Source organism: Arachis hypogaea, chromosome 17, assembly GCF_003086295.3.
Source record: "Arachis hypogaea cultivar Tifrunner chromosome 17, arahy.Tifrunner.gnm2.J5K5, whole genome shotgun sequence".
In the NCBI taxonomy this organism is placed as follows: domain Eukaryota; kingdom Viridiplantae; phylum Streptophyta; class Magnoliopsida; order Fabales; family Fabaceae; genus Arachis; species Arachis hypogaea.
In genome coordinates, this window is record NC_092052.1 from 121,861,813 (window position 1) to 121,888,580 (window position 26,768).

At 36.2% G+C, this 26,768-nt stretch overlaps 1 protein-coding gene across 5 annotated transcripts; it reads left to right on the plus strand.

The window, feature by feature from the left end:
• The first annotated feature begins 10,730 nt into the window (after window positions 1-10,730).
• On the plus strand, window positions 10,731-22,278 carry LOC112765389 (glutamate synthase [NADH], amyloplastic). Of its 5 annotated transcripts, none has more exons than XM_025811288.3 (22): window positions 10,731-11,580; window positions 11,679-11,798; window positions 12,366-12,470; window positions 12,669-12,821; window positions 13,102-13,202; window positions 13,304-13,400; window positions 13,899-14,008; window positions 14,153-14,256; window positions 14,335-14,514; window positions 14,615-14,958; window positions 15,041-15,111; window positions 15,198-15,667; window positions 15,760-16,629; window positions 16,729-16,883; window positions 17,048-17,209; window positions 17,312-18,913; window positions 19,399-19,617; window positions 19,711-19,979; window positions 20,126-20,431; window positions 20,585-20,852; window positions 20,993-21,250; window positions 21,618-22,278. In XM_025811288.3, exons 1-22 carry the CDS (start codon window positions 11,227-11,229, stop codon window positions 21,900-21,902), a joined length of 6,603 nt encoding a protein of 2,200 aa, XP_025667073.1. In that variant the 5' UTR covers window positions 10,731-11,226; the 3' UTR covers window positions 21,903-22,278. The 5 variants fall into 5 exon arrangements, with proteins under 5 accessions (XP_025667073.1, XP_025667074.1, XP_025667076.1 ...); XM_025811289.3 differs by having other exon boundaries at window positions 10,765-11,580; window positions 19,402-19,617; XM_025811291.3 differs by lacking the exons at window positions 10,731-11,580; window positions 11,679-11,798; window positions 12,366-12,470; ... (1 more) ...; window positions 13,102-13,202; window positions 13,304-13,400 and adding an exon at window positions 13,469-13,607.
• Window positions 22,279-26,768: the final 4,490 nt, after the last annotated feature.

Sequence of the window (26,768 nt, forward strand, 5' to 3'; positions counted from 1 at the left end):
TGTTTGTTGAATGTTGGTTTTTTAGTTGTTGCTGCTCTTTCTCTAATTCGTTGCTAATTTTGGTGAACCTGAGCAAATTTTAGAGTTGTTGATGTTCTTTCTATTTGTTGAATGTTGGTTTTTAGAGTAGTTGTTATTTGTTGTTGCTGTTCTTTCTGTTTGTTGAATGTTGGTTTTTTAGAGTTGTTGCTATTTGTTGTTGCTGTTCTTTCTGTTCTTTCTTTAGTTTGATGTAAATTTTAGTTATAATTACTGTTGAATATGGCAGTTGCTGCTATTGTATGGTTTTTTAGAATTTTTGTTGAACCTGAGAAAATTTTAGTAAACTTCGGTTGAATAGTTAAATTTGTTGTTGATTATCATTAGTGAACTTTGGTGGTTGTTGATTATCATTAGTTGTTGCTGTGTTTTCTTTTTGCTTGAATGAAAAGGCTTTTCAACTAGCCATTGTACTTGAAATTGCGAGAAGTCCTTCCTTTTCTTTGGAGCTCGTTCTTGGTCCCCAGGGAAATGGGGGTGACAAAGAGCAGCTTGCTTCTCCAATGGATCATTGCTCGACTCGATGGGGAAATTCTACTGGTTTGCTGGGAAGCTCTTGTTTTTCTTTCAGGAGTTGGTTGGTGGCATGGACACCTAGTCCTTTCTTATTTTTAATATTTGTGACAATCATAGAGTTTATAATAATAGAGGGAAGACTGATCCTGCTTGGAGTCATTGTAAACAAATTGTGGATTTACCAATTGTATTATCTTTCACTTCTTTGTTGATTTAAATTAAAAAAGTATTTTGTACTAGAGACTAATATATTGTCTTTTTTTAGATCATTAATTATGTTTAAAAAATAATATTGATTTATTAATTTTTGTAAAGATTTATATTTTAATGTTAAGATTTTATTTTTATTTTATTCATATAATTTTATTTTTTTTAGTTATGACCAGGTTAACCGGGTGAATCAATGACCCACCGGTTGAACCAATGACCCAGTCATATGATCAAATTGATTACCGGTTCGATTTTGATAACTATGGCTGAAATACTTCCCTCACCAGTGCCTACTGCTGCTGCCTCAGCATCTGCAGCTTCCAAGGTTTTCCCCCAATACATTTCGGCCAAAATATTAGGATCTTCGTCCCCCGCATTTACATGCTCCTGAGGTGCACCACTTCCACTAGCCATTACTTCTTTCCTCTTCTTGCAACTTTTCTTGTTGTGACCCGGCTGCAATCAAAATAGGAAACTGTAATAACATAATTTTAATTGCAAACAATATAGTTACATGCAAATAAAATAGGGAATTATAATAATGTAAATTGTACAATGATTTAAGATACCTGTAGACAATATTGCTTTGAAGAAAAATTGGAAGCTGATCAGCATCTTCATCACTTGTTATGCTTTTCAATTCTTCGGATTCATAACAATGATATCCAGAATTTTTATCCGAAAATTCTTTCGGCTTAACAGACACATAGAGGGATGGAGGCTTGTCAGGATCAGAATTGGGTATGAAAGATTGTCCAGTTGGGAGAGATCTCTTTGCTAATCTTCTCTTGCTCACCTCAGGCCTTCCCTTAGCCTACTCATCTGGGTTGGCCTGGTTGTTCTGAGGAGTACTGTTAGTATTTCAGAGGGTAAGATTGGGTCTGATTCAGGGCTTAATTGTGAAAGTGAATTTCTATATGGCTGTAGAATGTATTGGATTACTTGTTCAGTTGCTTGGGCTTCATTCTCACTAGATACTGAGACAAAAACTGCACTTGGAGATGTTGAACCAGCAGTATGTATTGGCTGTTGCTCTTGCTCAATGGAAAGTTATGAAGGCTGTTATTGATTGGAAGGTGGCTCATCTGGTTGCACAGGTGTTGTGGGAGGCTGAGACATCTGTTTTGCTGGAGATCTTTGTTAGGCCATATTAACACCATCCTCCTTTTAGGCCTCAACCTCAATCTGGCTGCTTGCTTCATGGGCCTCTTCCCTATTCTGGGCCTCACCATTCATAAGTCTTCTTCTTGGAGTCTTCTTTAGAGTTAGATTCCTCTTAGCACAAGTCTTCAATCTCATCTTTGTTGGAGAAATATTCTCTTCAACAATAACAGGATCATTTATAAGGTGCTCTGTGTATAAGTGAATTCTATTACCATTATTCACAGCAACCTTATACAGCTTAACTATGTCCATATCAACCCTTGACAATTTCAGCATATTATCAAGTTTCTTACCAGGTTCTAGCCAATACAAATTAGTAATGGATGTATACCCAATGTCCTTTAGCAAATCATTTATGAAAAATCCATTGAGAGTATCCACATTAACCCTATCAATCTCTATTACTTCCCCATCAACATACACAAATTTTGTAAAATCCGCGAAATTAATAAATAATTAACTAATAAATTAATTATTATTTAAAAATTAGAAAATTAAATTTTATAGTTTAATGAAGTAAAAATAATTAAAACATAAGTTTTGACACTAGTTTTACAGATTTTGACCCAAAAATGGACTAACGGGCCGGACCAATTGAACCGAATCCAAACCGAGCCCAAGTCCAACCTATAAAATACTAAACGAAGCCTTTTCTCACTTCACTTTTGGAGAATACGCTGAAGAAGAGAAAAAATCATGTTAAAACCCGTACCTCTTACCTCCGAAATTTAATCGTCCATAACTTTCAATCCGAAGCTCCGATTGACAAGCCGTCAGCGGTAACATGTTTGTCTCAAAATTCTCATCAATTCCATCTGAACAAAATGGTAAGAAATTTTAATTTATTGCTCAGTTATTCCTCTCCTAAATTTCGTGGGTTTTGAGTTTAGGTATTGAGGAATTGAATCATTTTGATGGTTTAGGTGAACTCTAGTAGCGGATAATCATTGAGATTTTTCAATTAATCTATGGGTAAGATAAGAAACTGTTGAACCCTTGTGAATTATTGAATTAGTGAATCCTATGATGATTATAGTAATATTGTGTGAATTAGATTGTGTTCTTGTTGGTTTGGAGTTCAATTGGGCTGTTTGGAACGAAATCCGGGTGATTACACTTGAGAAATTGACATTTGGAAGCTTGGAGCTTGTGAAAGGAGAGGTTTTTGAGGTGTTCCCAGTTTAGGGGAGAATCGGCCAATGTATGGTTCTAGTTTCTCGTAGTTAATGTTTAATGTCACGTGAAAATTTATGCTAGAAGGCCTTAAGATAGAAATGAATTGAATGAATTATTGATGGATTGTATATATGGTATGTGATATGTGATTCAATTTCGTAAATGGTTTGCTATTGGAGTTGGTTGGATTTTGAAAAATATTTAATATTGGAATTGGTTTGATTTTGAAATAATTTGATATTAGAAATGATTTGAATGATCGAGAGGTGTTTAGTTTGGTGGTTGGGACCTTTGAGGAGTGGCAAAAGTCCAAGTTTTAGAGGAGATGATGGCAAAATTTTTATGAAAATAGGAGGCTTCGTTTGAAGTGGTTATTTAGAAAGAGTTGGATTTTTAAGGATTTTTATAATTTGATTTTGAGTTATTAAGAAAATGATTATGTTTTGAGTTTGCTTTATATAGAAAGGAATGAATTGTGTTTTGAGTATAAATTTTTATTGAACGAAATGGAAGGTGTGATAATAAGGAATGAAGGATGATGGGCATTGATTTTTAAGTCTAATTGTTGAATGAATATGAATGAATTATAATGATGATGAGATATGTGTGACCGGGTAAGAGGCGGTGGTGTTGTCCACTCGCTTCGAGTATAAGTTGAGACTCTAAGATGCAGTGGTATTATCCATTTGCTCCGGGTAAGAGTCAGTAAAGCCGGATAAGATGCAGTGGTGTTATCCACTTGCTCCAGATAAGAGTTCGAGACTTCGGTTAAGATGCAAGGGTTGAGTTCTATCGCCGCTTGCTCCGGATCGAGAACTGTAACACTGCATGGGTAAAAGACAGTGGTGAGGTTGTCCCCTGCTCTGAGCACGCGGGTAAGATGCAAGGGTTGTGGCGTTGTCCCACTTGCTTTGTGTTTGGTGTTCTGTCTAGGGTTAGCTACCAGATATGTCGGGTTTGCCTTGATAACCGACAGATGAGAATCATCAGCCATATGACATGCATACATCATATGCATGTTTATTTTGCTTGAGTGTGCATTATTTTGGTTTGCTTAACTGCTTAACTCTGCTTATCTGCTACTTGTTCTAATTGTTGTAATTACACCTTTATATGTGTTTTCCTTACTTGAATTGTAAGTGTATGTTTTCTGAGAGATCTCTCTTGACAGAGGTGTGAGAGAGGTTGTTCCACCGGTGATTCGGAGGATTGGAAGAGACAGAAAGGGAAGTATTCGGTTAAAATTAGATTTAGAACTTGAAATACCTTAGATAACCTACTTAATTTATGAGTATCGGAGTTTTAGGAATACCTCTGACTTTCTCGAGACCTTTTATATTAACTATGCGGGCACCTTTACCATGCTGAGAACCACCGGTTCTCATTTCATACATAATTCTGTTGTTTTTCTTATGCAGGTCGAGATGCACCTCGTTGAGCGTCTAGAGACCCTCTTTACAAGCGAAGAACTATGTTTTGGGCTGTTATATTTTGTTTTAAGTTATGTATATATGTATATAGAATCTCTGCATGTATATTTTGTATTTTGTCCCTCCTAGAAGTTGATTTGGAGAAACAGGTGTTTATTCTGTAGTTTGATATATATATATATATATATATATATATATATATATATATATATATATATATATATATATATATATATACTCTGGTTGGCCTTAGCTTTGCAGGTCGAGTTTGGAGTTTGATATCTGTATTTTGGAACTCTGATTTGTATATTATATTTTTAGCCTTCTTTTGATCTTACCTATCCGTTTTACGATTATCCATGCGAGTGTGACACGATTTTCTGTTTTCATTTTTGCTTCACTTCTTCTTCAAGGTTCCTAGTTACAAAATTCTTTCAACTATATTTATATATGTCTTTTTTTAGAGGTCGTAATACCTCGCCATCTCTACTTTACGACTTAAGAATAATGTTCTGTGTAGTAGGGTGTTACAAGCTTCCCACATGAACCTCGCTCAAATCTCTCCCTATGATTAATACACAGAATAATATGGACAGTGACTATCCCTGCAAGCAATATAGTATAATCTAAGGTATCATCTTATGTAATTACAGACAATAACATAACAATTGAGAATCTAACTCTAACCCAAAAATTATGAAAATATTTCTCAAGCTCATAGAAGATAATCAGAATGTTCAACAAATTCTCAGAAATATTCTAAGACGGAAAAACTAGGAATGACATACCTCTGTTCTCTGTGGAGCAGTGAGCTATGGACAGCGGACGACGAGATGCTTACAAATGGTGGACTATAGGTAGTGTGGACGGCGAGATGATTTCAACAATGGCAGGTAGTGGACGGCGAGATGCAGACGATGGTGGCCTACGGTTAGTGAAGCAACGACTTGATTAAACTGGGAAGTGTCTCTGTTGCGGAGTGGAGGTGCTTTGGTTTTCTTCTCCGATTTGGAATGACAATGGCGACAACAACGGAGCTCTGCTAGGGCACATAGGGAGGCGGTAAGGGTTTTTTATTTGCCATTTTTTAACAAAAAAATTTGGTTATACGTAAATAGGTTTGAAGTGGTTTTGTTGCCACGTAGGTTTGGATATTAACGGACCAAGTGCATAACCAACGTCAGGTACTTCTGGCACACGGAGGTCATCTTCCGTAGTTACAAGGTGATTTTTCCTTCTTCCATGAGTACATTTGTCAGCGTTTGTATCTTTCATGGATACAAATGGTCATTTACTCTTATAAATATATCTAACTTTTTGACATACATAATTAATAACTTTATGTATTAACTTTTAGTAATGCAAATTTAAGATATTTTTTATCTTTTTATTTGAATGAATAGTATTCATATTAATTTAATTTATTTTTTATTTTATATTACTCTTTCTTAAATTAATTATTTTTTAATTATATATAATTATTAAAATAAACATTAAACATTGTTAAATATCTATATATTAAAAAAAAGATAAGTAAAAAAATTTTATTAATCATAATATATTTTTTTTATTGGTAATTATATGATATTTATTAATATATATTTGAATAATGTAATAGATACTAATTAATTAATAAATTAGAAAATAAGTTAATTTAATATAAAAAATTAAATTTTATATAATTATTTAATTATGACCGAATCAACTGATTTAATTTGTAATCCATCGATTAAACTAATAATTTAGTGACTCAGTAATCTAGTTGGATTGATTCTCGGTTTAGTTCTGATAACTATACATTAATGACTCATTGTTATTCACAAAATGACCAGGCATACATGCTGTTTTTGGTTTTTCCTTTATTTATTTGGTTCTTAAAGTTTTGCTAATTATATTTTTTAATTGCTACAACTTACATGCTTACATAGTTAATTATATATTTGAGATTTAAATTGATGATGCTTTTAGTAGCGAGCTTCTCAACTTTTCTCTAAATGAAAACCAAAATGTTAAAAATATGATCATGATATTAATGAGTTACTCTAGTTTTTATTTTAGTATTATTATATGATATTTATTTTATAATTTTTATGTTACATATTGTTATCTTTAATTTGAGACTTGTGGTTGGTTAATATTTTTTATTTTTGAACTTTAAAAAGTTACTTTATGTTATATATTTATGTTACTTTGGCTTTATTTTACCATTATGTCATTATTTATGATATTTTTGTTAATTTTAAATTGTTTAATTTTAACATATTATATCGCTCTTATAATTAATATTGATATATTTATATATTTTAGTAGAATTTTACGTTTTGTTTTGAGTAAACTACCATTTGTACCCACGAAAGTTGAAAATGTTGACATATCTACCCATAAAAGAAGGAAATTACCATTTGTACCCATGAAATATGGATTCCGCACAACAAAATTATCCAAACACTAACAAACCACCTAAAATTCCTAAATTACCCTTATCTTCACCACCACTTTTCTAATCTCAAATCCCACCACTACTCAAACTCTTCTTCACCACCATTACCACCGTCACCACCACCGCCATCACCACCTCTATTACTCTCAGACCGGTTCCCAACTTTTACCTATAAGCTCAAAACTTCACCCCATCATGAAATACCCAGTTCAGCCAACTTAAACACATGTCAGAGTTTGAATACACAAAATCCAGAGACCAGGGATAGAATTCACAGCCTCAATTGGTGTAACAATGGTGGAGATATCCAATTTTCCATTAAACCCACAGCCCGCATAAGAAGAAACTCTGCAATCTCATATGCAGAAATATATTTCCAACCCTAAAACCGTACGAACAATCAAACCCGACTTCAAGTGCCTCATCCTCAACCTCACAGTTCTCTTTTCATTCATTCTAGGTTTTTCCGTTCCTATTAAAATCTATCGAAATCTATCGCGCTTCACTCCCCTTTGACCGAATCAAATTCTTCTCCTTGCAACTGGGGTCCAATCCCTTACTTCCCCTGCTGATTTCGAGCCATATTCGTCGGCGTCAAGACTTGGTCGGATCCTGGCGGCGAACATGGGAGCAAACAGCAAAGCGGCAGAGAGAACCCCAGCGCGGTAGAGAGGGCAGCTTGTGTGGGAGCGAAGCCAAGCATCGATACAATCAACATGGAAGGTTTGTGAGCAAAGAGGCAAGGTTCGAACATAATCATCTTCTTCGAATTCGAAGCAGCAAATGGCACCGACGCGGCATGAAGATGAACGGCGAAAAATATCGTTGAGTTCGCTGGTGTATAGGACAGCATAAAAGGAGAAAGGGATGGTTTTGATGGTGATAACGTTAGTGGTGGTGGTGGTTGGGGATAAGAGTGGCGGTGAGGGAGGATTTGGGTGAGAATGGTACTGTGGAGTAAAAAGAGAAGTTAGAGTTAGGTTATATTAGAGGGTATTTTGGAAATTTCAAATAATTTTTTAGGATTCGGGTAGTTTTGTTAGCAAAAGTCCATCTTTCATGGGTAGAAATGATAGTTTTGCTTATTCGTGGGTAGATTTATTAGCGTTCTAAACTTTCATGGGTAGAAATGGTAGTTTATTCTTTTGTTTTACTATCTTTCATTTTGTGAGTTTTAATTATCTTTTTAGTTTGACGTAAAATCTCAAATTTCACTACATGTATTATGTAAGTAATTATATACAAATTAATATTTAATAATTAATTATGTTGAAATTTGCTAATTATTCTAATATTTTATTTTATATTTTTTTAATAATTATCATAATTTTTTTATATTTTTGTGTATCAATAATTCTAATATTTTACTTTACATTCTTTTAAAAATTATCATAATTTTTTCTTATATTTCGATAAATATTATATATAGTGTTTCGTTTTACCATTTATGAGTATACGTTTTAGAGTCAAGTATGCTAACATGGCGTGTTTTGGTACCAATCTACATGTTGATGCTATTATTATTATTATTATTATTATTATTATTATTATTATTATTATTATTATTATTGAATACATATAAAATCTATTTTAAAATGTTTTATTTTATTTTTTATAGACATTGAGTTATTTATTTAATTTATACGACATATTTTCTTTATTAAATATAAATATTTTGTGAATTTGTTTATTTTATAAATTATTTGGTATTAGTATAAATAAAAAAGAATATATATTCATAAATAATTTATTTTAAAAATATATTTCACACATAAATATAAAAAATAGACATTTTTTATACATTTCACGAATACATACTAATGCATTTACGAGTATGAGTATATATATATATATATATATATATATATATATATAGCAAAAGATGAAGCACACTTTTTAATGCACACGAATAGACAAAAGATGGAAATTGAACAAATACCTTTAAACATCAAGTTCTTAACGTCTTCCTAATTGGATGATTTAATACATATAGCCGAATTATAGGTATCTGACAAAATAGTTCGTTGGGTTATACCAAAAATTGATCAGGACTTTTAGTTTGTTTGGATTTTCTTATAATTATCGTAAAACTTTAGTTATGTTCCCATAAATAAAACATAATGATACGTATAAAATTAAACTTTAAAAATATGTATTGTCATTTATACTCTCTTAACTTTTAAGAAAATTTGTAAATATATAGTAAAGTAGCTAGGACAAAAAAATGAAAACAAATTATCAATTACCTATTATAAAGGATGTGCATATACCACTATCCAATATATTAGGTACATATTAAATAGGTGCAATAACGAATATTAACAATTTGGTAATGCTAGAGAAATAAAAAAAAAACAGCTAAAATTTATCTTATTTAGCATTTATTAATTATCGTAACAATTAATGAATGTTAAATAAGACAAGTTATAGCTATTTTTGGTTAATTTTCTTTAATTACCAAATATTTCCATAATAATTTATTGTGACATTTTTGCAATGGACAATGAAATTAGAAAATTAATTTTAAAGCTATGATGTAGAGATTCAATTGTAGATTTTTTACTATACTTAATTAAAAATTGAATAAAACTATAAGTATCTATAAAGTAATTATTTCTATAATAATAATAATAATCAAAATTAAACTTTTTAGATGTTAAAAAATTAAGTTTTTAGATTTTAAAAAGTAAAAAATTTCAGAAACTCAAAACTAAATTTTCGATAAGAGTAGTTAAATTTTTAGATATTAAAAGTAAAACATTTAACTACATATTGTCAATGACCTGCAAATCAAGTAGCACCTAGATTCCTCCCTCGCTCTCCTAACTCCTAAATGGTTCTTAGAACCTCTTCTACGTAAAAAAAAAAAAGGAGAAAAAAAATCATATTAAAAATAAAAATCCGATGTGCATAGATAAAAATAACATTCTCTCAAATTTTTTATTGACATTGATAATGATGACGTTTAAATTTAATATTATTATTATATTATTATTATTTATATCTCACCGATAGATTTTGATAATGATGACATTTAAATTTAATATTTTATTATTATATCTCCCCGATAGATTTGTTCATAAATTATCAAATAAAGTATTATCAAAGTTAATAAGAGTCATTTTGACCTTGGTAAACCTTTTGGTAATTTACCTGAGCAAATATAAAATGACAAAGGTTTTAATTGTTTTAGTCACCTTTTACTTTTTTTAACATTCAAATTTAAAATTTTGTAACTATGGTGTAAATTATTTATCTCTTTGATTAGTTTTATATTTAGTAATATTATATATATACATAATGTAAAAAATAGTGAATTAATCACATTTGTTAGAGTTTATTAATAAATGTTACGGTATTTTGTAAAAGTGAGGGCATAGGTTCGGTGTGAACGGAGGTTGGTACGTTTCCGAGCCTAGGTTGGGAAAAGTGGTGAGGGCCGAGGCGGCTTGAGAAGAAAGAAGGGATAGTAACATGTTTTAGTGGGACCCATAAATGGCGGTTGTCGCGTGCCGCATAGAGCACCTCACACGTGGCCCACCCCCTGAGCTGTCTCTCAACCAAGTCATAGTAATTAACTCTTCTTAATCACCTTCATCTACCCCACCACTACCACTACCACCTTACCCCTTTCATCTAAATAATACATAATATACTTACTTAATTAACAATTTAGCTAATTAGTTTAATTGAATTGGTGGTGGTCCCCAATCTCTTCTCTCCTACTCCCTAGTCCCTCCTCTCTTTCTTTTTCCCATTTTATCAATTTACCAAATCTAAATTCTAATTCTATTCTAATAAGATAAAAAAGAAAGAAAGATAAAAGCACTGCAAAACACAAACACACGTCCTTACTCTATAAATAAATTCATCATTTCCATCTCTTCAACAAGGAATCTCAACCAAACAGAACCTAGCTGCAGGTTCTTACGGGCGGCGCTCTTTCTCTCTGAAAAGTGAAAACCGTTTTCTCTGCTTTTTTCGCCAAACAGATCTTCGCGCCAACGACACAGAACAACACAAACACGTCGATTCTTCCCTTTTTCTTCTTCTCTAATTTCTGTTTCTATTCCGGCGTCGTTCTGTCTCAGAAGCAAAGCACACACGGCCTGGATTTGATTGATTTGCGGTTGAAAAACCTAGATCTAACGTGAAACAAAATTTGAAAAAAAAAATTAAAATCTATAACAGAAAACACATCGTTTTTTCTCTCGGAAAATTTTTCCGTGTACGAAAAATCTGAACGAAACGATGTCGTCTTCTTCACTTTCGTTCGCAGCGGCTCCGGCTTGGTCTGCGTGCACTCTACCGTCGAATATCGCAAGCAGCAGGACGCAGCTCAATGTGCGAACTGTGGCGAAGGCGAAACCGATGAGCTTCTTCGGTACTCGTTTGCGTTCGAGCTGCAGGTCACTCGGTTCGGAGCGGCTGCACGTGTGGCGGTCGCAGGGGCCAGGGAGGTCGCCGGAGCTGAGGGTGGTGGTCCGGTCGGCATTGTCGGCTGTACCAGAGAAGCCGATGGGGCTTTACGATCCAGCTATGGATAAGGACTCATGCGGAGTGGGGTTCGTAGCGGAGCTGTCCGGCGAGGGCAACCGTAAAACGGTGAGTTAGCAGTTAGGTGTCGTTTATGGTTTTGTGGGGCAGGGAATGTTGACGTGGCTGTGCGTTTTGATAGGTGGATTTTGTCGTTTTGTGTGTAGGTGACAGATGCTTTGGAGATGTTGGTGCGCATGACGCACAGGGGAGCTTGCGGGTGCGAAGCAAACACTGGAGACGGAGCCGGGATTCTTGTGGCTCTACCTCACCAGTTTTACACGGAGGTATTATTAAATTAAATTAAATGAAATAAATTTTTTATTATTGCAAATTTGTGTCTCTTTTTTGGTTACATTAAATTCGCGTTTCTCTGTGTATTAAGCTCATCTGATATATGTCTTTCTTCTTTATTTATTTATTTTAAAAACATTTTTATAAAAAGGAAATCTGAAAAAAAACGTTTTTTTTTCCTCTAAGAATTTAGTATTATCTATTTAGATTTTTAAGCAAGTTGTAATATAATTAATAATCTTATAACTGTCGCTTGGTTGAATGTTGATGTTAATTGGATTCGCCCACAGAATTTCATGAACTTAGAAACAAGTAAATATTTTATCGTAATTTCATTGGCTCTTTGCTTGGAAGTTTACGTTTGAAAACCAAACTTGTCACCGCATAAAATTCACGGAAACAAACAAGAATTAGACTTATCCATTAATGAACGGCTTTGGTGGTTACTTTATAAAACTTGAAAAAAACTAGAAGAGCACGAGGGTTGACTATATGGCTTTTTCATTTATTGAGGTTTGACTCAGTATGCTGGTGATCGTAACGGGCTTGATTTATTGCAGGTCGTGGATTTTGAGCTTCCACCTCCTGGAAAATATGCAGTTGGCATGTTTTTCTTGCCCACCTCCGACAGTCGTAGGGAAGAGAGCAAAAATGTATTTAGAAAGGTATTTAATTCCTAATTTTTGCTTTATTATTTTGAAGTTGATTTCATGCATGCAGGCTTCATGGAATAATTATTTTCATGAAAACAATGACAAACTATTCTACTGTATTTTGCTATATTTCATATTGCATTGTTTGTGTTAGCTGTGATTTATAGTAGTTCTAATGACATTTCTTTTTAAATGTGTGTGTATTTTAAGGTTGCCGAATCACTGGGCCACTCTGTTCTTGGCTGGCGTTCTGTGCCCACTGATAATACAGGATTGGGCAAATCGGCCCTGCAGACCGAACCAGTGATTGAACAAGTGTTTCTTACGCCAAGCACCAAATCAAAACTTGATTTGGAAAGACAGGTACCTATCTTCTGCATAATATGGATGGGGTGCATACGTTAAAATTAATGAGCATACTATTCTTTTTGATGGAATACTGAACATATAGGTGAACTGTGTTCTTGAAGAAGTAATTTTCAAATAAACCCTTTGCTAATCAAGATTTACACAAATTTCATCGGTTGAGGGGAAAAGGCTATTGAAAAGTTTTGGTTCAGCTGACTTCAAATGATGCATTTTAAGTGAGATTTGAGATGCCATTTGGTCTTTGCGTAATAGATATCTGGTTCCTTTCTTGTAGATGTACATATTAAGGAAGCTTTCAGATGCTGCTATAACATCAGCTTTAGACCTCCATAGTGATGGCATTGCTGATTTTTATACATGTTCACTTTCATCAAGGTGTGTTATCAGTAAGGAAATTATCTTTATGAGAAGTAAATTATTATGCTTTCCGCCTCTAATCATCTTCCTACCTGACGTGGTTATACCCTTTTTTTCAGGACTGTTGTTTATAAAGGTCAGTTAACACCAGCTCAGTTGAAGGGTTACTACTTTGCAGACCTTGGCAATGAAAGGTTTACGAGCTACATGGCCCTGGTAAATATATTACCCATTAACTTGTCTTCTTTCTCCACTAACTCTATATACTCCAACAAACAGCATGGGGAACAACCAGTAACTGAAGAGATGCAAGGTTGGGGAATGACTTCTGAGGCATTGAGGTTTGAATGATCTCTTAAGTTCTTCCGCTTCCTTGATTAATATTTGAATTTGGATGCTAGCTTGGATGCAATGGGTGAGTTGGTAAGAACGTTCATTATCAGGATAATCATGTTTGCAGAAATTTCTGCTGATGCTTTCTGTGGATTAGTTGGTCCGGAGAACAATTTCATCTTTAGTGGTGGTGGGGGAAAAAAATCTTTTGGGTGAAAATTAAATAGGATTCCCAGAACTTCTACCAATTACTTCAGTATTAGCTCCACACTGAAGTGCTTGGAAGAAAATTTCATTTATACACGTGATCTTCTGCAATGGTTATATTCTTTTACGATAAGTAACCACAAAGTATTAACAACATTGGAAAATGATGTGCAGATACATTCACGATTCTCAACTAATACTTTTCCTAGTTGGGATCGTGCTCAACCAATGCGAGTTTTGGGCCACAATGGAGAAATCAACACACTTAGAGGCAATGTTAACTGGTATGTCTTGCATAACCATATTGCTCCACAATATTAAAGAATTGGATAAGTAATATCCCAAAGTACGTGAAATGGATGAATAAGAAAGACAATGTTGTTCCATAGGGTTCATGCATGATTGCTTTGTGGGGTTTCTTCTTGTAGGATGAAGGCACGTGAGGGCCTACTAAAGTGCAAGGAGCTTGGTCTATCCGAGAACGAGTTAAAGAAGCTTTTGCCCATTGTGAATACAACTTCATCTGATTCAGGTGGAAATTTTGCCAGAATTTACTTTAATTTTGTGGAATCATTTCATATGCTGACATGCTATCCCTCCTCTTCATCAGGTGCTTTTGATGGCGTGCTTGAGTTTTTGGTTCAGTCTGGAAAAAGTCTTCCTGAAGCTGTCATGATGATGATCCCTGAAGCATGGCAAAATGACAAGAACATGGATCCCCAGCGTAAAGCATTTTACGAGTATTTCTCGGCTCTCATGGAGCCATGGGATGGGCCTGCTCTTATATCATGTGAATTTCCTGGACTTCATTCAAAATATACCTTCTTCCTCCATTGCATGTTCTTTTGGTTAAGGCTTCATGATTTGGTTCTGATATAATGTTGTTGCAGTTACTGATGGTCACTATCTTGGAGCAACATTGGATAGGAATGGTCTGCGGCCAGGCCGCTTTTATGTCACTCACAGTGGACGAGTTATAATGGCAAGTGAAGTTGGGGTTGTAGACATTCCTCCTGAAGACGTTTGTAGGAAAGGAAGACTAAATCCTGGCATGATGCTTCTAGTAGATTTTGAGAAGCATGCTGTTGTGAATGATGATGCCTTGAAGGAACAGTACTCTTTGTCACGGCCTTATGGGGAGTGGCTAAAAAATCAGAAGATTCAGCTCCAAGACATAGTTGACTCTGTTCATGAATCTGAAAGAGTGCCTCCAAGCATAGCCGGGGTGATTCCAGTAAGTATTAATATGTTCCATGCGAACTTCTTGCGAGTTTCTTGTAGGCAATTCTCACCTTTGCATTTTATCCGAGTTACAGGCATCTGGTGATGATGCAGATATGGAAAATATGGGAATTCATGGTTTACTGACTCCATTGAAAGCTTTTGGGTATGTGAACTCCTGATGAGAGAGATATTTTTTGAGTTCTACTTATTTACAAAGGAAGTTTTTTATGTTGTTCTCTGCTCATGCAGCTATACAGTTGAATCCTTGGAGATGTTATTACTTCCCATGGCAAAGGATGGTACAGAAGCCCTTGGTTCAATGGGAAATGATACTCCACTAGCTGTCATGTCTAACCGGGAGAAGCTTACTTTTGAGTACTTCAAGCAAATGTTTGCCCAAGTGACAAACCCACCTATTGATCCTATTCGTGAGAAAATAGTCACTTCCATGGAATGTATGGTTGGTCCAGAAGGTGACCTAACAGAAATTACTGAGGAACAATGCCACCGTCTTTCACTAAAAGGCCCTCTTTTATCCATTGAACAAATGGAAGCCATTAAAAAGATGAATTATAGGGGATGGCGGAGCAAAGTGATAGACATCACATACTCAAAGGATCGTGGTAAGAAAGGGTTGGACGAAGCTTTGGACAGGATATGTGCAGAAGCACATGATGCAATTAATGCTGGCTACACCACCCTTGTGCTGTCTGATAGAGGTATATATTATACATGTATTGCACAACTATATGATATACATTATACAGTGCACTTTCTCTAATTAATTTTATCTGGCACTGAATGTTTGTAGCCTTCTCAAGGAAACGGGTTTCTGTTAGCTCCCTCTTGGCCGTTGGTGCTGTCCATCAACATCTAGTTAAAACACTTGAGCGCACTAGAGTTGCCTTGATGGTTGAATCTGCTGAACCACGTGAAGTGCATCACTTCTGCACGCTTGTTGGGTTTGGTGCTGATGCTATATGCCCATATTTGGCTATAGAGACAATCTGGCGACTGCAAGTTGATGGAAAGATCCCACCAAAAGCTGGTGGGGAATTCTACTCAAAAGGTGAATTGGTCAAGAAGTACTTCAAAGCAAGCAACTATGGAATGATGAAGGTCCTTTCGAAGATGGGAATATCTACTTTGGCCTCTTACAAAGGTGCTCAGATTTTTGAAGCTCTGGGTCTTTCCTCAGAAGTAATTGAAAGGTGCTTTGCCGGAACCCCAAGCCGAGTTGAGGGGGCAACATTTGAGATGCTTGCTCGCGATGCTCTTAAATTGCATGAATTGGCATTTCCTCCTCGTGTTTTCTCTCCTGGGAGTGCTGAAGCTGTTGCTTTGCCAAATCCTGGCGATTACCACTGGAGAAAAGGTGGTGAAATTCACTTGAATGATCCACTTGCTATAGCAAAGCTTCAAGAGGCTGCCAGAACTAACAGTGTAGATGCATATAAACAGTACTCCAAGATCATTCATGAGTTAAATAAGGCTTGCAACTTGCGAGGAATACTGAAATTTAAAGAGGCAGCAGTGAAGATTTCACTTGATGAAGTTGAACCTGCTAGTGAGATAGTTAAACGATTTTGCACTGGGGCCATGAGTTATGGGTCAATCTCATTGGAGGCGCACACAACATTGGCAACTGCTATGAATAAGATTGGAGGGAAATCCAACACAGGTTTGTAAACTTTTAACAATAAGTGGCGACTGTGTGTGTGTGTGTTATTTAATAGTATACTAAATTTCTGTAATTCTTAACTATAATATTTTTCCATAGGTGAGGGTGGTGAGCAACCATCACGCATGGAGCCTCTTCCTGATGGCTCAATGAACCCAAAAAGAAGTGCTATCAAGCAGGTTGCTAGTGGGAGATTTGGTGTTTCAAGTTACTATCTTACAAATGCTGATGAATTGCAGATAAAGATGGCCCAGGTAATTGTCAACACATGTTTATGAATATTGAGCTTATTGTTCCTTTTACATGTACTTCTTTTCTTTTATTTCTCTTTTGAGAAAAAAATTAACCAGATGGTTCTAGGTTCTTTCACTGAACGTAGAGTATTAGTATGCGATTAACGTCATAATATTCTCCCCAGGGAGCTAAACCAGGAGAGGGAGGTGAACTTCCTGGCCACAAGGTTGTAGGAGACATTGCTGTCACCAGGAATTCAACTCCTGGGGTAGGACTTATCAGCCCCCCACCTCATCACGATATTTATTCCATTGAAGATCTTGCCCAATTAATTCATGATCTAAAGGTATATTTTGCATATAATATCTGTTATATTGTATCAGCTTTTGATTTATTTTATTCTCTTAGATTTTCTATGTGCTTAGTAACCCTTTTTTTAAATTTGCAGAATGCCAACCCGGCTGCTCGAATTAGTGTCAAGTTGGTATCAGAAGCTGGAGTAGGCATAATTGCTAGTGGAGTTGTTAAAGGGCATGCTGACCATGTCTTGATCTCCGGCCATGATGGAGGGACAGGGGCATCCAGGTGGACTGGAATAAAGAATGCTGGGCTCCCTTGGGAACTTGGCTTGGCCGAGACCCACCAAACTTTGGTAGCTAATGACCTCCGTGGTCGCACAACTCTCCAAACTGATGGGCAACTCAAAACAGGAAGAGATGTGGCCATAGCTGCTCTCCTTGGTGCAGAAGAGTTTGGTTTCAGTACAGCTCCACTCATTACTCTCGGTTGCATTATGATGCGGAAGTGCCACAAGAATACCTGTCCTGTTGGCATTGCTACCCAAGATCCAGTACTCAGAGAAAAGTTTGCTGGAGAACCTGAGCATGTCATCAACTTCTTCTTCATGGTTGCTGAAGAGATGAGAGAAATTATGGCCCAGCTTGGGTTTAGGACTGTCAATGAGATGGTTGGCCGTTCAGACATGCTTGAAGTTGATAAAGAAGTCACTAAGACCAGTGAGAAATTGCAGAACATTGATCTCTCTCTATTGCTTAGACCTGCAGCTGAACTGCGGCCAGAAGCTGCTCAATACTGTGTGCAAAAACAAGATCATGGTTTGGACATGGCTTTGGATAATAAGCTCATTGGTTTGTCCCATGCTGCTTTGGAGAAGGGTCTCCCAGTATACATTGAAAGTCCAATTTATAATGTGAACCGTGCTGTGGGAACTATGCTTAGCCATGAGGTGACCAAAAGGTACCTCTTAGATGGTCTTCCTAATGACACCATTCATATCAGATTTACAGGAAGCGCAGGCCAGAGCTTTGGTGCATTCCTTTGTCCTGGTATCACTCTGGAACTTGAAGGCGATAGCAATGATTATGTTGGTAAAGGGTTGTCTGGCGGCAAGATTGTAGTATATCCTCCAAAGAAGAGTACCTTTGACCCAAAGACTAATATTGTAATTGGTAATGTGGCACTCTATGGAGCTACACGTGGTGAGGCATATTTCAATGGGATGGCCGCAGAAAGATTTTGTGTGCGTAATTCTGGGGCTAAGGCGGTAGTTGAAGGCGTTGGAGATCATGGATGCGAGTATATGACTGGTGGGATAGTAGTTGTCCTTGGAAACACTGGCCGAAATTTTGCGGCAGGAATGAGTGGTGGAATTGCTTACGTTCTTGATATGGATGGAAAATTCCAATCTCGATGCAACCAGGAACTTGTAGATTTGGACAAGGTTGAGGAGGAGGAGGATATTATTACTCTTAGAATGTTGATACAACAACATCAGCGTCACACAGATAGCGTGCTTGCCAAAGAAGTGCTTTCTGACTTTGAAAATCTTCTTCCAAAATTTATCAAGGTGTTCCCCAGGGAGTACAAACGTGTTTTGGCTGGTATGAAGTCAAAGGAAGCCTCCAAAAACGCATCTTCGCCTGCTGCAATTGCAGAAGAGGGGCCAGATGAAGCAGAACTGAATGAGAAAGATGCTTTTGAAGAGCTTAAGAAAATGGCTGCTGCATCTTCAAATGGGAAGCCAAGTCAGGTAGCTATATATATTCCTTTTTTTTATCTGGTTATTGATTGATTCATTGTTACATTTTCATCTCGTGTTATTTTATAGTGCCACTGGTTTCATATAAGGTTATCAGAAGTTTTATTTGTTTGTTTGTTTTAATATTTTTTTCCTTTTATATGGAATAGACAATAATTAAGTTAAAGAGAGGGAAAATACAAAGATATAAAAAGAGCTTCCAAATGTAGTATCACCATTCATCAGTAGTAATTTATATTTTCATCAATATTAGCATACCTACTTAGAAATGTCTCGTGTGTGCTCTTTACTTTACGTCTTGTAAGTGCTAGTTTCTTAAAGCAAACCTTTTGATAACACTGCCAAATGGAGTTGATGATTGATTCCTCTCAATGGGATCTAGTGATATTGTTTACTTTCTTGTTCGTTTTAACCATGAATGAAAAGTGAAATTGTGTGTATAGTTTTAGTCTGCTGATGTCTTTGAATATGTGCAGAAGGTTGAACAGGCTGAATCATCCAAGAGACCCAGTAGAGTCACTGATGCAGTTAAACATAGAGGTTTTGTTGCTTATGAGCGTGAAGGTGTTCAGTATAGGGATCCTAATGTTCGGATGAACGATTGGAAGGAAGTGATGGAGGAGTCGAAGCCTGGCCCACTTCTGAAAACCCAGTCAGCCCGTTGCATGGACTGTGGTACTCCTTTCTGTCATCAGGTGTGCTTGCGGTTTTCTTTCCTCGGTTATGATTTGCTTTTTTCACTCTTCAATACCGATTTTGAAACTAATGATGCTTGCATGAACTTTCAGGAAAATTCTGGATGTCCTCTTGGAAATAAAATACCAGAGTTTAATGAGTTAGTATACCAAAATAGGTGGCGAGAGGCATTGGAAAGGCTTCTCGAGACAAATAACTTCCCCGAGTTCACTGGTCGGGTGTGCCCAGCACCCTGTGAAGGTTCTTGTGTCCTTGGCATTATTGAGAATCCAGTGTCTATTAAAAGCATTGAATGTGCTATCATAGACAAGGGATTTGAGGAGGGTTGGATGGTGCCACGGCCTCCCCCCAAAAGAACTGGGTATGTATTTGCTCCTTGATAACATCTCTTCAGATCCATTTTCATTATGTCTGGTTTTCCTATTGAGTTTTGACCAAATAGTTACAAATGTATAATCCTCATGTTGTATAGTGATTCCTCGTTTGTTTATATTTTTACCAACACAGGAGAAGAGTTGCCATTGTTGGAAGCGGACCAGCTGGGTTGGCAGCTGCTGATCAACTGAATAAAATGGGACACACAGTAACTGTGTATGAGAGAGCTGACAGGATTGGAGGGCTTATGATGTATGGGGTTCCCAACATGAAAACAGACAAAGTGGATATAGTTCAACGACGGGTCAACCTTATGGCAGAGGAGGGAGTCAATTTTATGGTGAATGCTAATGTTGGACATGATCCTATGTACGCTCTTGGTCGGCTTCAAGAAGAAAATGATGCTATTGTGTTAGCTGTCGGAGCTACGAAACCAAGGTGAGGCCTATTGCAGGAGTCCTCATAATTACACGTTATGGTTTATATATTCAGTTTGATTGTCTGGAATTTAAGTATGTTAAAAAAAGGAATTGTCGTTGGAACTTGGAAGAAGCTTCAAAGCAACTAAACAAGTTCAATTTTTTGATGCAGGGATCTTCCTGTTCCTGGGCGGGAGTTGTCAGGAGTTCATTTTGCCATGGAGTTTCTTCATGCAAACACTAAAAGCTTGCTCGATAGCAATCTTCAAGATGGTAACTACATTTCTGCAAAGGGAAAAAAAGTTGTGGTCATTGGTGGGGGTGATACGGGCACAGATTGCATAGGGACATCCATTCGTCATGGGTGTAGTAGCATAGTAAACCTTGAACTTCTCCCACAGCCTCCCGAAACTAGGGCACCAGGCAACCCTTGGCCACAGGTTAGATCTATTGCTTTGTAAATATTTAGTGTTTCTTTGCAGCCTCATTAGCAAACGTTAACTGCTTGAGAAATTGGACATTTTGATTGCCATTGCTTTCTGAAGGTGATGGCTAACCATTGAATGTTTGTTGAATACAGTGGCCTCGCGTATTCCGTATAGATTACGGGCACCAAGAAGCTGCAGCTAAATTTGGCAAAGATCCAAGATCTTATGAGGTATTGACTAAGCGGTTTGTGGGAGATGAGAATGGAGTTTTGAAGGGACTTGAAGTCATACGAGTCCGCTGGGAAAAGGATGAGACAGGGAAGTTTCAGTTTAAGGAAATTGAGGGCAGTGAGGAAATCATCGAGGCTGATCTAGTGTTACTTGCCATGGGATTCCTTGGCCCTGAATCTGTAAGTATTTACATAATGCCTTCTTTTTTCAATGTTTAACAAGTCTCAGCGATACCCTTGTAAGAGAAATTAAGGGCAGCCCAAACTACGATAACGTGTAGGATCCGGGTTACACCTAAAACGTGTAATATAGGCAATCTATTCTGATAATTACATCAGTAATGGTTGTTTCTAAGGCTTGAATCCGTGACTTTGAAGTCACAAAAGAATTACTAAATCATTATTCTAAGGTTCTTCAAATTATAGGAGAAATTATACGAATAAAATGATTGTAATAAGCTCTTGCAAGATATGTACTGATTCTAGATTTCTAGTGTATCTATTAGATGATGTTCATCACTGATCTTATTGCTCTCCTATTTTTCAGACAATTGCAGAGAAATTGGGTATGGAGCGAGACAACAGGTCAAACTTCAAGGCAGATTATGGTCGCTTCTCAACCAGTGTGAAAGGTGTCTTTGCAGCCGGCGATTGTCGCCGTGGCCAGTCCCTCGTGGTATGGGCAATTTCGGAGGGACGCCAAGCTGCTTCACAAGTTGATAGGTACCTCACGAAAGAAGACACAGAGTACAACATTGCTCATACCAAGAGGCAGCAGCAAGACCTCACCAAGAGACAGCAGGGCGGTAGCAAGTACACAGTGATGACTTAAAAGAACTCTCACCTGTGATTTTTTTCCCCTTTCGTTTCATACAGTAGCAGACAGAGAATAAGAATAAGATGGTTCCAAGATTGAGCAGGGTGTTCTTTTTGTTTTACCATAGGCATTATTATTATTGGTTGGTAGTAGTTGACGCACACCAATAAGGAGAAAAATTAGGAAGCTAGGATTGTAGTATAATCAGAGCAAGAGGTTTGTCTTGCTGTTTGGTCGCTCAAGGGTACAAGGTGATTTCATTCAAATCTTGTTCATAGTTTTGATGTGTTTGGAAAGGCAAGCTGTTAGCTAATTATTATTATTGTATTGTGTGAAATGAAATGTACAGTTTGGAAATTTATTATTGATTTCAGATTTGATGTTTCCTTTATATTGAGGGTCTTGAATATATGTGATTTTTTGCTTCCCTTATTTGAAGAAACAAATGATCCGTTCAACTGATTGATGGTGGCCACTTGCTAAATAAGTAACCAAATAGGAGGATAGACCAGGTCCGTAGTCCTTACGCGGAGGAAGTATGAATTCAACAGTAGAGTGAAGAGAAATAGGAGTCCGAAATCAATTTGGATGCACTTAAATTCAAAGCTATCACATTTTCGTTTATGTTGGTTTATAGACGAACCCGAAGCTCTTAAAAGCAAATAGATGGTTTAAAGTACTACGAACTTGGGATATTTCGTATTTTATTCTACTTTCATGTATTATCATTCTAGTAAAGCAAATAGATGGTTTAAAGTACTATGAACTTGGGATATTTCGTATTTTATTCTACTTTCATGTATTATCATTCTAGTATTCGCCTATTTGGTATCAGTTCTATTTTCGTGTAGCTTTCATCACTATTTTATTTAGATAATCGGTATGCTTAGCTTTGGTTTGATAAAAAATTTTATTTTTTGTAAGTAGTTTATTAAAATTGATTTTTTAAAGATAAATTTTTAAAAATCAAAATAAAAATAGTTTTTAATAAACACAAATAACAATTATTTTATTTTTGAAGTAAAAAGCTCAACACAACAAGATGGAGCAAAAGAAGAAGAAACAAAAACATGGCGCTAAAAATAATAACTCTTAGCCATCTCTGGTATTGTCATTAACAATCACAGGGTTTCACCACCAATCCATTCATCGTAACTTGTAAAGGATCTGTGGATAATGTCCATCACATTTGAACCTTGATTTCTGAAGATTCTATCATTTCTTTCTAACCAAATTGTCCAGATGATCGCAAAAAAACCAACTAACCACCGCTTCCGTTCCATTGGTCTCGCTGATATATCCGTCCAACTTTCATAGTGTTGCTTAAGTGTATCTAGAATAGTCCATAACCTTTCAAGAGCGAACAATCAAGCACCCCACACCTGCCAAGTGAGCTTATAACCAATGAACAAGTGAAACAATTTCAATAGACTTATGACATAATATACACATGTTATCATTCTGGCCAATAACACCTAATCTACACAGCCTTTCCTTTGTATTCACCCTACCAACCAGTGCAAACCAAGTAAACAACTCAACCCTTGGTGGGACGAATCCTCTCCAAATAGTACTAGTGAAGCTATAGCTTGTGATATCCATCGGAAGTACGTCTGCCTGCAACACCTACACAAATGAGTTAGTAGAATAAACACCTTTTTTTTTATCAAATTTTTAGACCACTATGTCCTCTCTCTCAGTTGTCAGTTTCACTGATTGTAGAGCCGCATGAAGCTGGTTTACCAATTCCAATTCCCATTGAAACAACTCTCGTCGCTATTGGAAATTCCAAATCCACTCTAACCCATCCCATAATTCACAATCTCCTATGACAGATCCTTGAAGATTTGAGACCGAGAAGAGTCTTGGAAAAGTAACTTTCAGAGCACCACACGGTAACCAGCTATCTTCCCAGAAACGGATTATCCTGCTATCTCCTAGTTTCATAGCCAAGTCCCTGATCATCTTCTCTCTCATTTGTGACTCCCTGATTTGCAGTTGACAAATATCCTTTCAAGGACCCCCTCTTGTAGGTACAGGCTAATTACAAATCATCTCAAAAGGATTCATGTTACTATAGGAGCATACAATTTTCTTCCAAAGGGAACAATCCTCTTTCGAAAACCTCCACCACCACTTGAACAGGAGCGCTGTATTCCGAATTACCGCGTCACCAACTCCCAACCCTCCTGCCTTTTTCGGGGCTTGTACAACTTTCCATTTCACTAGCGGCATCCCTTTCCTCCTGTTTTTCTTACTCCAGAAGAAGCGTCTCTGTAAGGATATTATCTTTTCTACTACTGTCTTCGGCCTTTGTACAAGTTGAGATAGTAAATAGACAGGCTATTAAGAACAGATTTAATGAGAACCAACTTACCCGCTTTATTGAGAGACTTCGCTTTTCACATACTTAGCTTTTCTTCTACCTTGTCAATCACTGGTTTCCATGCCTTGACCAGCCTCGGATTCGCCTCCAGAGAAATACCAAGATATTTGACTAGTAAAGACGCCTCTTTACACCCCAACAGCCAACACATCTGTTGTGTCCAACTCTGCTCACAATTAACCGAAATCAAGTTAGACTTGTCAAAATTAATACTCATTCCTGACATCATCTCAAAGCAGCGTAGCAACCGCTTATAGTTTCTGATCGTCTCTTCTTCAGAAGGATAGAAAAGTATAGTATTATCCGTAAGCTGCAGATGTGACAAATCAATGTTATCCCTTCTAACCAACAACAGAGCAATGCGTCTATTCCACACCACCTCTCTAATCATCCTATGTAGATCTTCCATAACAAGCACAAAAAGAAAGGAAGAAAGTGGATCACTTTATCGTAAACCCCTTTCCATTTTGAAAGGTTTAGTGGGAGAGGCATTTATTAGGACTGACATAGATGCAAAATACACACACTCCTTTATCCACTCCTTCCATCTATGGCCAAACCCCATCTTTTGCAAAACAATATCCACAAAGTTCCACTTGATCTGATAATAAGCTTTTTGGAAGTTTAGTTTAATAATTGCCGAGCTCTTTTTTCCTTAACTTCAGCCATTGCACAGTTTCACATGCAATCAAAATCCTATCATGTATCTTTCTATTCTGCACAAAAGCACTCTGTGTTACCAAATCTGGCATTATCTCACAAATAACAATTGTATTTACTAAAATAAATTTTAACATCTAAAATAATTATAAAATATATAAATAGAAAGAGGATTTTGATCATAAATAAAATTTGACACCAATAATTTGTTAAGGATAAATTTGACAATTATATTAAATTATATTAAATTTTTAAATTTTTATAAGTACAAGTTAATTTTTATGGCCATGGATTCCTTACTTCTACTTTTATGTAGGAGTATGATTAACCACCAACAAAATAATTACAAAATATACTCCATCCTTTTTTTTGGAAAAATTAATAATTAGATATTAATCCATCAAATTTTTGCTTTTTACACTTTTTTTTCATTTTCCTTTTAATTTCAAATTCAGAGAAGAGAAGCATTTGGTCTGCTAGGGTTTTTCCTCATCTTTCAATCACTGCCATTCTCTCATCCTCTTCCTCTGCTGTATCTCTTGTTCGCTTATCATTGCCGCTGGAACACGTCTTAGACGACGCCGTAACCTGCTTCCGCCGCCGTGCAACACACTACCGACCCCGCCGCACAACACGCTGCCGCCACCGGCGCAACACGCTTCCGGGTGAAATAGATACCTGATTGATTCTCTTGATACGGGTGAGACCATTGATTTATGCGTCTCTCACCACTTTTTAAGTCTTTCCTTCTCTTAATGGCTTCCTCATCTGAGTAGAATTGATAATCTTAATACTTAGGAAGCACTAGGAGTCACAATATTGAATCTATTAGCATAAAGTTGTGACGTATATAGTTTAAATTTCTGAATGTTAACTTTTTGGTTTAATGCATTGATTTGATTTACCGATTTGTTATGCTTGATAAATGAACTTGATGGAGAAGAGTAAGATACTGAATTTCTAAAGTCTGCAGCTTTTTTTTTTTTAAATTTTTCATTCATATTCATATTGTATGAGTAAACACATCCTATAATCCCCGCGTGTACAAATGCAGAGTCCCCAATGTATCTGAGATTTTATTGACTTCGTAAGACATGTGTATGCTAAGGCTGTTGTTTTAAATTGTTTGATCAGGAATCTACCAAGTGAGTTGGCTTCTGTAGTGTCCCAGACCATCACTGTCATCCCAGAAGGGAATGTGGCTATTCAAAGGGTAAGCCATTGAAAATGCTCTCTATTGAAATTTGTTTATGATGTACTACTTGCTAGTGTTAGTAACTTATTCTTGTCCCTATGTGGGAGTATGATTAACCACTATTAAAATATTTTTCAATGATAATACAATATTTTGTTTTATTGCTTTTTCTATGGCAAGTTTTTTTTGTTAATTTGAATGAAGTTTAATTTCAATTTATGTGTTTGATATATGTTAGAAGAAACTTTATTTCAATTGTTTATCAGTGTTTCTATTTTTCTTCTATTTTTCTAGTTCATATGTGTTGTTTCTTCTTATAATGAAACTATAGTTATCCATGTCTAATCCAATATCTTAAGTATCTATTTTTTATTTATTTTTTCCTTATGGTTTGAATAAAAAGCCATAAGAACTAATGATAATACTTATATGCACTATTTGAAAATGTGTCTTCTGCTGACAAAACAACAATTGCTCCTCATGCAAGTTAAGAGCTGTACATAGAATTTGAACAGAACATGAACAATGAGACTAGAGCCATTATTGGTGGTAAAATATAATATCTAGAACTTAACAGTTTTTTGTTTATGCTTTTTTATTATCAACCATAAAATGGACTGTGCTGCATTATAACTTAACA